At 33.2% G+C, this 14187-nt stretch overlaps 1 protein-coding gene and 1 long non-coding RNA gene across 8 annotated transcripts in view; one reads left to right on the plus strand and one right to left on the minus strand.

Annotated features, from left to right (window-relative positions):
• Window positions 1–7701: 7701 nt before the first annotated feature.
• Window positions 7702–14187, minus strand: part of LOC110654817 (potassium transporter 10) — a 42840-nt gene continuing 36354 nt past the window's right edge. For both annotated transcript variants that reach the window (XM_021810935.2, XM_021810936.2), the window contains 2 exons: window positions 8960–9214; window positions 7702–8857 (listed from right to left, as the gene is read on the minus strand). In XM_021810935.2, the coding sequence (XP_021666627.1) occupies window positions 7842–8857; window positions 8960–9214 (1271 nt within the window). In that variant the 3' untranslated portion in view covers window positions 7702–7841. The remainder of the gene's footprint in view (window positions 8858–8959; window positions 9215–14187) is intronic.
• LOC110654818 (uncharacterized) overlaps window positions 10707–14187 on the plus strand; it is a 37511-nt gene continuing 34030 nt past the window's right edge. For all 6 annotated transcript variants that reach the window (XR_002494775.2, XR_002494772.2, XR_009148260.1 and 3 more), the window contains exons 1-2: window positions 10707–10817; window positions 12967–13102. This is a non-coding gene — a long non-coding RNA (uncharacterized LOC110654818). The remainder of the gene's footprint in view (window positions 10818–12966; window positions 13103–14187) is intronic.

The raw sequence follows: 14187 nt of genomic DNA on the forward strand, positions 1-14187 counted from the left end.
GTACAAGGCTAATTGGACATTAAACTAGACACATAATAGCACCACTTTGGTGAAGAAACCCTGCCTAGAAAACCAAACCAAGTTGGCCTAAAAATTGCCCTAATTTGGGTGACTTGCATTCTGCCTGGGCAAAATGACCAAATGAACAGTGTCTATTTATTTGGTCATTACTCAGTGTAGAAAGGTCCAATTGACCTGAAATTTTACCAACAGAGAGCTGAGATATAGACCTACAACTTTCATGAAGAACCTAACCTAAATTTTGACCATAACATGCTCAAAAAGTGACCTATAATCACTGCACAAAACACTGTTGATTTGGTCAGTCCAGAAAATTGGGAAAGTTTGCAATCCGGCCAGTTATGGTGTTTAGGCCATAACTTGAGCTAAAAAACTCCAAATGGAGTGATTCAAAAAAATAAATGTAACTAGACACAATAAGGAACAACTTTCATGTTGACAACTTTACCAAATTTCTACTGTAAAAATGACCAATGGAACAGTAAACACAATGCTTGAAATCTGAAAATTTTAAACAACTAGCACTAAGATTAGAAATGGTATTGGCAACCAATACCAACAACTTTAGAATACAAAATGTGGTATGTTGGGAGTATTAGAATCAATGTACCTATTGCCTATGCAAAAGTCAACATTTTAGTTGACTAATGAAATGAATAGTAACACCTAAACTTAAATTTTAAGAATTGTACAATTTAAAAGTGTAACATGCCCTAGTACACCTAGCAAGGTTGGTTTGGATAGATTGGCATGTCAATAGGGTTCAGTTAGCAATACTGCACATGGCATTATGCCATTATGTGATTTTATGGCTTTTAGCCATTCTGACATTGTGATGATACTTGGCCTTGTGCCTAATATTTATTACAGCTCATTAGTTGTTCTGTTGCACACCGGGAGATACATATGTGACCGATGGTGTGACGGCCCGAGGTACTTGATACCCAGTGCCAGTTTACCAGTTTATCCAGTCCAGTCATCCAATATAGGTTACTTGGGCAACTAAAAATGAAAGTGGATAAATTTAATGAAATTATGAATATAACAAGTACAAAATAAATAAGATTAACAATAATGATCAAAAAATTATCCACATAAGACATCAGAACATGCACTGCATATTTATTTTCTGTTATTTCTTTTTTATTTTATTATTGGCACCACTAAGCATTATTGCTTAACGTGTTGCTTTTGCCACGCGTAGGTTCTGGAGAGACCGATAGAGAACCCGGTAGACCACAGACTGGGTGAGATCATCTGCAACTTTGTATAGTGTCCGTGTCACCTCACCGACATCAGTGCATTGGTAGGACACTAGGTTTCATTTTTGATATTTTGTAATTAACTTTTATTTTCTCATGTGTAATTAAGACTTATGTAATGTATTTTGGTATTGATGTAAATAGTGGAAATTGTGCTTCTGAATGAAAAAGTGAATATTTATTGATGACTTTTACATAAATATCATATAAAATGAATGATTGAGAAATGGAAATGTTGTTGAAAAATATTGAGATTTTGTTGATGAAATGGAGTTTGGGATTGATTGATTAAAAATTTTGGAAGTGTTTTCACAGGTTCCGAAGAACTGTTTTCTCCATTTTTAACCGGTACTCTATCGGATTTTCTATAAAATTTGCGGAACCTCAAATAAATTGATGTTTTCCATAAATGATTTAAATAAATTATACTTCACCAATTGTACTTCATAGCTATGATAAAAATAAATAAGGAAGGATAAAAAGGATTAAAATAAAATAGGGTGTTCCGATACACTGTGTGACATATCTTACTCGGCTATACTGTAGATGGGTAAGGGGTGTCACATTTTTGAATTCCAATTTGTATGAGGACAAGCAAATATCTGAGTTTGGGGTTGTTTGATGCACTTACATTATATAGGCATCTAAGAGTAGTAATTGTTGCATTTCATTCATGTTTCGTTAGTTAATTGCATAATTTTTAGTAAATTCTATTATATTTTAAAAATCATGTTGATCTAGCCTAAATTCCTTGATTTTTATATTACATCATGTGTTTTGATGCAATCCTAGAGCCAAGAACAAGTGCGAAGAAGTTTGGGAAGTCAAAAAGTAAAGAATTAAAGGCTAGGAGAGTTGCATCAGGCATGCAAGTAAGTTATACAACCTGTGTAACTCAACTTTGTGTTAGTATTATGCCCTAAAACATATAATTTAGTATGTATCTTGTACATGTTTTAATAATAAAAGGCATTTTCACTTTTCCGTTTACATAATATATTTATGTGTAATAGAAAATGTCCATTGATATTTTGTTAGATATTCTATTCTTAAGTTGTTAAGAATATGAGTAACAGTATTTCTAGCACAAAGTATCATAAATTAGTTCACAATCGAAGATACTTCACAATAAGGACATGACTTATCCAAAAAGATTATAATCATGTTTGTTCTCAAGTTATTTATATGAGATATAAATAAGATGGAATGGTGAGTCTCATGCCATATAACAAACATGATAGGCACTTATACATAATAAGTAGGCCGAACCAGTGACATTTATGACAAGCACATGGAGTTTACTCTTGTCAATGTATTGTCATAAATCATATTAGTGCATATAATCTTTAGACTTGAGATAACACAGTTATCTTGTATATAAGTGGTTTGAGTTTGATACTACTTTCATACTTGTACTGTGTATGGGTATATGGGCATGTGTTGGCTCCTACTAGTTATATATGGAGGTAGGTGTTGATCAAGATGAAATATGTTCCTCTAAGTAAATTGGGATAAAATCCTATGTTCATTTAATTGTTCTTGATGTTTCAAGTTCCTGGCCAGGACAGATAGATTTAATCAGAAAAGAGTTTCTATGAGAAAAATCTTTTAATCAAGAACTGGAATTAAAAGAGAACATAATATTCATAGCAAATGGGGTTTGACATAAACTATGACTCCAGCTCGAATTGGGATTTTGTAACAGAGAGATTCTAGTACATGGTAACATATGATTATAGGTTCATTTAAAGTAAACCTTATTACTAATTGGGTGGCCATGGCATGCTATGCTAAGTGTTAACTATGGTCTATAAGGTGCATAAAATGATTTAGAGAAATCATTTATGGTAAGAAATAGTTCTAATGATATTTAGAGTTGATATCATGTCTCGTCGCCAATTAGTGATGAGCCTAGTAAGTCACACACATACACAAGTAATCACCAAATTAAATATGATTTAATTAATTAATTAAAGAGTTTAATTGATTAATTAAATAGGTTTGGTTTGCAATTAGATTGCAAAGTCCCTAGCATGGCTTGAAACCAAATCTAGGTTATTGGATGTATAGTATAAGTTAAATTTATATTTAAAGTGTTTAAATATGAATTTAATTAATGAGAAATTAATTAATAGAGATTAATTAATTAATTTATATTTGATATAAATTTATTAGAAGAAGAGAAATAATTATTTTGGGTTGAGAACTCAAAATTAAGACACAGGGGTATTTTGGCCATTTCACAGGGTGACATGTGGCACCATGAGATGGTGACACATGGCACTACACATAAGCTTGCTATATGTCTTTTAATCATATAAGATGATCAAAGTCAAGATTAAATCTAGGTTTGACACTTGGCACAATGTGATTGGGTCAATTAAACCTAGAGCTAATCAAAAGGTGACATGTGGCAAGTGTTTTAAGTGATAACCTAGCTATATAAGTGTTATTATGAAAGAGTAAAATGTCTTGGTGCCGCCACCCAAAGAACATCTCCCCTCTCTTCTTCTTCATCTCTCATCAATTCAAAGAGATTAGCAAACAATCTCTTGAATTAAAAATACTAGAAATCGTTTCTAGTGTCCTGTATACTTTTGTAATCTCTCAAAAGGCAAAACTTGATTTTCTAATTGATTGGAAAAGTTTTAGAAGTTGTTCAAGGGTTTCCATTGGTGATCTTGGTATGGACAAGCTAGAGGGACAACATCTGGTGTCCTAAACGCATCCCAAAAGTGCCAAACACACTGCAGTGCATCAAACAGGTTAGTGCACTTGTTCTTGATCTAATCTAGGGTTCTAATAAATTAATCTAATTAATTCTAAAATCTTAAATGGCAAATGTAGATCCAAAACATATTAAAAGAGTTTTAATATACTGTTTATCATTGAAATCAAATAGATAAAAATGAATTTTGCATGATGCACGTGACCATAGGTGAAAAATTTTTGAATTCAATGATATAAACTTATGTTTTTCATGCTTCCGCTCCTTCACCTTGTAGAAGACTAACAACACGGGCCATGTATCCTGCCCCGTGTAGCCCTCCTTACCTCGTGTAATGTTCTGTTGCCTCAAAAATGAAATACAAAGTAGTCCAGAGCATTACATAGCCCTGCCCTGTGCAATGCTACATGGCTGTGTAATGGCTACCAGTAGAGAGTCCTAATTCGACTTTTCTTCCTTTTTGCTTAACCTGGAAGGACTTCCAATGCTACTAGTACTCTAAATTAAGGACTTTTACACTAGATATAAATACAATAAGTTAGGAATAAAGCGGGGATCAATTCTTTTACATTGTAGCATAGCAATTCCACCTAGTAAGAGATCGTTTGGCAAGACTTCCAGAAGAGATTCTCAGCCGAAGTTCTAAAATTCCACAACTGCAAAATTCTCATTTTAGGTTTCTTCATTCTACTTCTTATAATGTTTTTCTTTATTCTCTCATTTCAAGTTTGATTGTAGAACTCACCATGAGTGAGTAGTTTTCTTTATTCTGGAGTTAAGGATGTAGCACTTTTAATTTAGTTATAGATTTAATTTAATTCTATTTCAATAATTCTAGGATTTTGTTCTTTGATTCAATTTCTTGTGCTCTTAATGCATGCTATGTGTTTGTACCCACTTAGTATTGCTTCTAGATATTAATTGAAAGACTGAAAGATGAAAATTAATATTGGAATAACAAGATCTTAAACTTAGGATTTTTAACATAGAGATAGGTTAAAATTCTTTGTGTAACTAACAATTAGTCAAAGAACCTAAGGGGTCCTAATTAATTTAATTGTCACAAAAGTAGGGTTTAAGTTAAATAAGATACAACTTAAGTGCCTTGAGAGAGGACTTAAGATAACTTTGAATTAATTTCCTTCAAAACAATAATCTCCCAATTATTGAATAGGTTAGATTAAGTTTGTAATTGATCGAAGTGTGAACCCCTAGCTCTGGAATGCTTTTACTTACTGATATTTCAGTTTAGTCAATCTACTCTTATTTACGTTCTAGTTAATGATCCAAACATGTACTTAGATGATTCCATTTGATTAGGGAGATCATTGAGTGGAAAGATGAAATGATGGAAAAAAAAAAATCCCCACTGAAAAGAATCTTACAGATCCTTTTACTAAAGCATTGTCCTAGCAAATACATGATCACCACCTGCAAGGTTATGGCATCAGATACATGGGTGATTGGCTTTAGTGCAAGTGAAAGATTGTTAGTGTGTATGCACTGCAACCAATGTGTTAGTTGCAAGTGTGATCACTTAATTGCATGTATATATATTTTTTGTTATTAATAAAAGCTGCTTTTGTCTTTAATGTTCATGTTAATTTTAATGAAAATTAACTAATAAAAATAAAATCCATGGGACTTATACGTATAATAGTGGAAATAATAATGTGGTTATAATTGTGAGACTTTGACTGCATTATAGCATTGTTTCAAAATGTTTCTGATTGATGTTATATCGAGACTGGACATTGATATAACTGTTGAGACCAATACATATTGCATTCTTTCATTTATCAAAAGAAGCAGCAGTTCTCATTAAGCTGAGTTAATGGGATAACTAGAACCAACATGTAGGTGCTTGTGGTAATAAGTTCATTGAACTGACCCACATGAGGATTCCATATGGAAGTTTACCTGTGTCTATGGAAAAACTCACGTGACAGTCATATAAATGATCCTTTAACTTGGAACACTAAGTTATCTTATATAGGAATTACTGTGTTTTGATATTACTCACATGTCATTCAATATAAGGATAACAAATGCGACAGTTGTTGGATATAATATGAACTATATGGAGATATTTAACTGACAAAATAGAATTCATCACCTTAGGTAATTAGGGAAAATATTTTAATTGTTCTAAGCCAATGTGGATTGTTAAATCTTTGCGCAAGGTGAAAGCATGGATTATTAAATCCTTACGCAAAGTGAAATAAGATTAAGAATCTTATTTAATTAATCAATCACACTAGAGAATAAAAATAATTTTATGCATAGTAAACACATTTCATGCATTAGTGTATAAATTAGAATATTGTAATGAAGGGATATCAATTACATTGATAGACTGATAACATAAATGCTAGTCAAACTATTTTGATAAGTTTTAATATTTGAGTGGTCATTACACATTGCTAGATATCAAGAATAATCTAAAAATATAATTAATCAATTATGAATTAATAACAAAATTAAAATATTAATTTTATTTAATTCTTGAGAATGATTATAATTATATTTGTTGCCAACATATTAGGAACCTAACAAGTCACACCTATATAGATTGTTGGTGATGAATTAAAATGAATTATCAAGTTGGACTTGATTAAAATAAAATAAAATAATTTTAGATGCTTATGGACCAAAGTATAAATTTTTTTTCTAATAATCAGGAATTGTATGAATTAATTATGTGATTTTAATTCTTATAGGGGTCAATTTATAATTAATCAATTTAATGCATTAAATTATTAATATATAAAAGAAACCTTGTCTTCTTTTTCCCATAAGAGAGCTTTCATTTTCATTTTCAGCTAGCACTCAAATTTCCATGTTATCTAAGAAAGTTTTAGAGAATTTTCTCACAACAAGTCTGTGTGAATACCATTAGAGGCCGAACATCTTGACAGCTGGTGGTTTACTACAACCTAATATGGTGGTTAACAAATTCTCATAGTTAATTAAGATAATTTGCTTGATAATTAATTTTAAATACCATCATTCCATAAGTTAATTAAAGTTGATTTTCAAGATTAAATTTTATACTCAAATTTGTTGTGCAATCAATGTTTTCTAACAGTGTGATCCTGTAAGGAAGGTGAGGCTTGAAGCAACGATCTGTCTTTTGAAAGTAATCATAATGCATTAGTTGAAAGAGATTATTTAACTAGTGAGTTTAACCTTTTGTGTCCCTGTTCAGGCTGTCCGGGCAGGTGTCGTATGGATCAATTGCTCACAGCCAAGCTTCTCAACCTCCACAGCGTAGTGATTTTGGTCGTGAATTAGGGGTATGGCATGGCCTTAATTACCCAAATCAGATATTCAAACACTATTTTCTCCAATAACCCAAACATTTAGGACTGCAATATCATGCAATGATTTCTTTCCCCTCTGAATTGAGATGTTACACCGAGACTAATTCTCCACACATTTATAGCTTTATTCTAGACTGGTTGAAACATCTCTGATTAGCCATCAATGAACTCCTCTTTCACCTACTTTATTTTTAACAGGGGCCTTGAGAACCACTTGAGTGTTAAGCAGGTGACCAAATACATCTCTGATGAGCCATGGGGTTAAATCCCCATGGTACATCAGTTCATTGCAACCATATATCTATATTAATCTTTACAAAAAGTCCTGCCTAATATTTGCTTAATATAGATCATAAATTAATGAAGCTTTCAAAAGGAAGTTGGTTGATCTCATCTTTTTATTACTCAGCTGCATCCATTAATGGGTACCAAAATACATTCTCATACAATAAGTTTGATGGAATACAGCGAACATGATCTACTCTCTCTACCCATGCTAATAAGCTATTATACCCGAATTATTTGTCCGACATTTAAGAGATTTTCATGAGGAACATTGAACACTGCACTGTTTCCTCTGCAGATCTTCCTAAGAAAAGCATATATATAATCAATGGCTACCTTCTTATAGAACTTTGACTCCCTGCTTGTTGTTACTACTGTATTCCCCAATATGTGTACTACCCCAGTATCTCGACAGTTACTCAAAAACTCTAACTCGTCAATTTCAACTGGGCTGCTCACCTGACTGGCTGACCTGATGGCGTCAAGGGGCACTATGGAATCTCCAGATGAAATTGTTGCATTCATAGTGGATGAAGCTTTGTTGCCATTGTCATTCATGTCTCTTGACTGCTCAGTTTGTTGGCCATTTAAACTATAGTCATCTGAGTCTGAACACCCATCCATCATGGATTCCAGCCGGATAAACATGAAAAGACTGTCAAAGAGCCTCTTCTCAAATTTTTCGTCTTTCCTGTGGAGGTCTTTATATCCATACCTTGCAACACAACGGAACATTCGGAAATTCCTTGGTCCTATTCGCTTTATGAGGAATCTCTCATCTTCAGGGACTGTATAGACTGGCAGGTACTTCACGCAGACAAAAACAACCACAGAGTGGATAGCAGGTAGGTTTGTGATGAAGTGGGAAAAGATGTGAGGCACCCCTCTGGCTAGCTCAGTGTACACTAGTCCTATTCCGGGGACCCGAACAAGTCCTAAACTGGGACCAAGCCCAAGAACCCATGCCATTGAAACCTTACTATGCATCTCAAACTCATAGCGCTTCATGGTACCATAGTGCCACGCATACATGATAACAAAAAATGCTGCTGCAATCACCAGAGGAACCCAACCACCTTGATTAACCTTACAGAGTACAGAAGAAAAATAAGTGCCCTCCACTATCAATGACAAACCAGTGAAAATCACAACAATAATCCAATGGCACCGCCATACTAATAGCATGATTAGAATCATAAGCAATGTGGTCACCAGCATGACTATCACAACTGCTGTCCCTGTTATGACATAAAAAAAAAAATGTTGGGAGAAAAGAAGGATGTATGTTAATGGAAGAAATAATGGATCAATTCAGAGAGTTCAATAAAGAATAAACTCACCAGAAGCATTCCCAATTTGGCTTTGATTTTTAAACCCAGCTGTCACTGCAACACAAAGAATCATAAGAATCCAATTTATGTCTGGAATGTATATCTGGCTTAGGAACTTTTCTGATGTATGGACAATTTTAACCCTTGGAAAACAGTCCAGGGCAAGAGCTTGCTTGATTAATGAAAAAGTTGCAGATATAGTGGCTTGACTTGCAACAACAGCAGCAGCAGTAGCAACAATAAGTACTGGCCAATATATGCTATCTGCAGAATAATTAAAGATCAGCATTTGAAATCAATTGCAAGCCACAAAAATCAAAAGAACAGTTCAGCACATTAACGACAATTCTAAAATTCTCCACAAATGCACATTATCTGTAATATCGTAGAACAGGAATAGCTTACCCCGAAAAAGGGAGACAGTTCTTTGATTATGATTCCAAATATGGCCTATACTCAACTCAACTAAGCCTATATTCCAAATATGGCCTATGAATTTCATAAATTACCTAAACCCCATCATGTTGGAATCCCTTGATGTGAGGAAAACTATTAGGCATTAATTGTATTTTCCTGTTGTAGTTAGCTTCTTATTTTTTCAGTTTCCTACTTAGGTATGATTCTTTGTATACAAGTACGAGCTTTGTATATCATTTCTTACCATTAAGAAATACAGAAAATTCCCTCAAATATCAATTTTTTTCACCTTCGTATAAGAGCATTCGATTATTAGGACAGTTTTTAGTACTATACATTGGCACTGTTCACGCACACTGTTTATGTGCACTGTTCACGAGGTACTGTTCACAACTCATGGACCTTTCTGGCTTTTCATTTTCAGCTTTTTCTTGTGTGCCGCGCCACTACTCAACTCTTGTCCTTGACCTGACCATAAGTGAATATGTCTAAAAAAGTGGATTACTAAAGGAACAAAATTTTCAATGAAGAAGATCAGTTTTAAGATGTTTGCTCTTGAATCTCAATTTTTCAGAGTTGTCTTTTCAAATTTTGTCAAATCTAGCAATGTTTTTCTTGCTAAATTTGATAAATCTTGTTGAGTTATAGATTTTGGAACAAACAAACATAGAACAAACAAACATATGACAAACTTTTCAAATAAATGCTCTACCTATTCCCCATGCCCAGTAAAAGAAAAGGTCCATATAGCGAACAGTTCCTTTACCACAATTTCTGGTACATTTCCATGCCAAAATTATTGCTCTAAGGAATAGTGGCAATTGAGCAGCGATTTGGTTATTTCGTGCAACTTTATACCTTTTTTTTTTCTCCCCTCCTTCAATTAAATGATGCTGTTCTTCAGGTTATATTTTTTTTTCTCCCTTCCTTGCACGCTGAATTCTTTTCCATTCCCTAATTGAGACATCCTCTTCGAAAAATGACGCCGTTTCAATGTTCTGCTTGCCATTTCCCACCTCTGTTCTCCCTTTTTTGCTGTTTTCTTTTTTTTTAGCCTTTTTCTCTTTTTTTTTCAAAGTCTTCATCTCATATGACTCAATTGCGATTTGGTGGCAAAGCATCTCCTTCTACACCCTTTTGCTTCTTCAAGTTGATTTGCTTCTTCTTGATTTGATGGGTAACAGGTGATTTCTATTCTTTTTAATTTCATGATTAGGTTTACCTTTTTTTTTACCGATTTTCCCATGCCAAATAGTGAATTAATTATTCTTCTTTTAAGCATGCTCTTGGCAATCATTTCATTTTTCACGCTTCTTGTACTATGTTTGTATGTTTCTATAATTGTTTTGTACCATTTGACATGTTTTAATTTCTTCTTAAAACTTCTACTTCTTTTCTTAGTGATTTTGTTTTGTGTTTCCATCATTGGGTTTTTGGTTTTCTTCTTTCGGTATGTCATGCATTTACCTTTCTTCATTATTTACTTATAGTTGTTAATTTTATAACTTTTGTTATTTTTTTATGATGTTTTTTTGCTTATTTGATTATGCAAAATTATTGGATTTTTGTATGATTTTTATCTGTTGATGTAGATTTTATTTTGGGGTTTTTTTTCCTTGGATTGTGGATCTTACTTTAATTTTGCATTATGTTTTAGGGAGAAATGTAGTATATTAGGATCCACCATTCCTGCTCAATCTTCCCAAAGGAAAGAAATAACTATCTTACATCCTAATTGGTTTAGACATGATATTCAGCAATTTCTTTATTGGTTCATTCTTTATTTGGTGCAGAAAAGAGCTGTGGTTAGTGATATTTACTGAATTAAAAGAGTGGTCTGGCTATTTCAGAAAGCTTCATTACCAACATCACTAACATTTTGCCTCTGTTATTTATAAATTATCTTCATCCAAAAAAAAGAAAAATAAAGTTCTCTTACTTTTTGTACATAAAGAGTGATACTTTTGACTGTGATGCCATTTGTTGTGTTTGGAAGTGAGATTTAGAGTACCAGATTTAGAGTACCAATTAACACCTACTTACTATTATATCAAAGCGTATGTATCTTTTTGTGCACTATAAACAGCAAAAGAATAGGCATAAATAAAGAATAGGCACAAATTGCATATATGACTTTTCTGAAATTTAGAAAAGGTTATCCTGTCTCTTTAGCCGCATTCGAAGTGTTAAAGATATCTTGTAGTGATGCAAGTGCCCCTTTTGGTAGGATTGTAATGGAGTGCAGTCAAATAGGTACTTTCATCATTGACTTGGCAAAAAGCTATAAGAATGTTTATTGTGTGTCTAATGCATAACCTGTCTCTTTAGCTGCACAGAAAGGGTTGAAGATATTTTATGATGATTTAATGCTCACTTTGGTAGGATTGTAATGGAATGTAGTGAAATAGATTTCTTCCATTATTGACTTGGAAAAAACCTATAAGAATCTTTATTCCGTGTAATATATAGCTTTCTCTTTTTTTGGCTGATTCTTAGTTATTTGCTTGGTAAGAGGAATTTCTGCCTTATTCTCAAATTCATTTAGTTACCCAATTTGGATTCTGGTCCCCTGTATTGCTTTGTTTATGAAATATTGCTGAATTGTTTCCTTTTCTTGAGATGTTCTGCAAGAAGAATCTATGAATTTAATTTTGTTATGGGTAGCAGTTCTGTTGTCGTACAGAAATGAATTTCATGGAAACACAGGAATGGAACTGTATGTAATTTTGGTTGAAATCTGTCTGACAATTCTTGGTTGTTCCTTTATTTGGTTTTTGATCAATTATATCTTCTATTGTTAGCAAGTTCAGCGAAGGCCAAACTGGTGATAGGGAAGGAGTTAGTTTGGATGGAGTGGTACTGTCCCAAAGTAATCACTTTAAATATCTCGGCTCAGTTCTTCAAGTAGATGGGGGATGTGAGGAGTATGTTAATCATAGGATTAAAGCCGGATGGTTGAAGTGGAGACGTGCCACGGGAGTTTTATGTGATCGCAAGATTCCCAATAAGTTGAAAGGAAAATTTTACCATACAGCCATATGACCGGCTATGTTATATGGTAGTGAGTATTGGGCATTGAAGGAGTCGTATGCGTCTAAGATAAGAGTTGCAGAGAAGAAGGAGTCATATGCGTCTAAGATAAGAGTTGCAGAGAAGAGAATGTTAAGGTAGATGAGTGGCCATACTAGACTAGATAAAGTCCGTAACGAGAGTATTAGAGAAAATATAGGAGTGGTACCAATTGAGGATAAGTTAAGAGAAGGGAGATTGAGGTGGTTTGGTCATGTGAAGCGTAGATATACAGAAGCTCCATTTAGACAAGTAGAGCACATTAGGTTAGAGGATAGAAAGAAAAAAAGGGGTAGACCTAAATTGACTTGGAGGAGAGTAATACAACATGACCTAGAAGCATTATAAATTTCTGAGGATTTATCCCAAAATCGTTTAGAGTGGAGAAAGCGAATCCATATAGCCAACCCCAAATTTTTGGGATAAAAGCTTAGTTGAGTTGAGTTGAGTATATTTCTATTGTTAAATTGAGCTATTTTTGTTCCTGACGTAGGTGCCTTTCTTTTTTTTTTTTTTTATTCGTCTAGCAGAGGAACTAAGATGACAAGTATAGTTAAATTCAAACCTGCACTACGGGTTAAACAAATGCAGGGGACACAGTTGCACACAGCCTGCCTGGGTTTCTGGTGTGGTATTCAGCAGAGGCTTGCAGAAAGAACTTTCATGGTATTAAGGATCTTTTTTGAGCCATTTAATTTGTGCATGGAATTTTATTTTATTTTTACAAAGAAATTGATATGATTTATTTTTTTTCATCTAAATGGTGAATTCAATAACTTTGTGATATCATTTTTTTTTCAAATGTTGTCATTAACATGAAAATAATAGAAAACTACATAGACAGTAGGCACACACATAACTAACAGTATATCATTCTTTTTGAGCTCAAAGAAGTAAATGAAGAAATTAGGTTTTAGAGGTATAAAAAGGTATAACACATGGATTATGGAGGTAGGGTTTGCTCAACAGCAAGCAAACATGAACATATCGAGATAAAACAGAAAGAACCCAAAATTCTTTTTTTTTTTCCCACTTTTATAGGGATTGATTTTTTTTATTATATTTTTTTACAATTGATGCGAAATAGATACATATATGGAGAACGTAATTCTTTTTTACTATAAATGTTTCGGAAAAAAATATATATTTACCTGCCATGGTTTTAAATCACAGTCACAGATGCGGGTAACGGAATTGGCCTATAATGGCCCAAATGTAACGGTAACGGCTTGGCGCTATGCAATTTTTTTTGAAAAATTTGCAAAGTTTATGAAATGAGCTTATTTTGATAAATACAAGTAAAATTAAGATACACAACTATATAATAAGTATAAATACATCAAATTAAATATTATTTTGTATTTAATAATGTATTTTAGTAAAATTAATTCTCAAAAATAGTTAAAATTAGAAAGTATTATTGGAGTAACGGTCGTTACCATTACTTAACGATAAATAACGGCAGTTACCGTTACGTAATAGTAGCCACGGCCGTTACCTGTGCAAATCAAGATATACCTTTAAATAACTGCTTAGCGGATAACAGTCCCTCTAAAAACTATAAATAACAATGTAACGGCCTTTATTTAAAACCATGTTACCCATAGCAAAGCGCGGGTATATACCTAGTATTACATGCACTTCCAATATAAATCTCAATTTAATTCTTCATATTCTTGGCTTTCCTATCAATCTTTTATCTGTCAGTTCTATTACCCGAGCCCTTAATTGCCAAATTGAATTTTTTCCTA

This window comes from Hevea brasiliensis, chromosome 4, assembly GCF_030052815.1.
Source record: "Hevea brasiliensis isolate MT/VB/25A 57/8 chromosome 4, ASM3005281v1, whole genome shotgun sequence".
Classification (NCBI taxonomy): domain Eukaryota; kingdom Viridiplantae; phylum Streptophyta; class Magnoliopsida; order Malpighiales; family Euphorbiaceae; genus Hevea; species Hevea brasiliensis.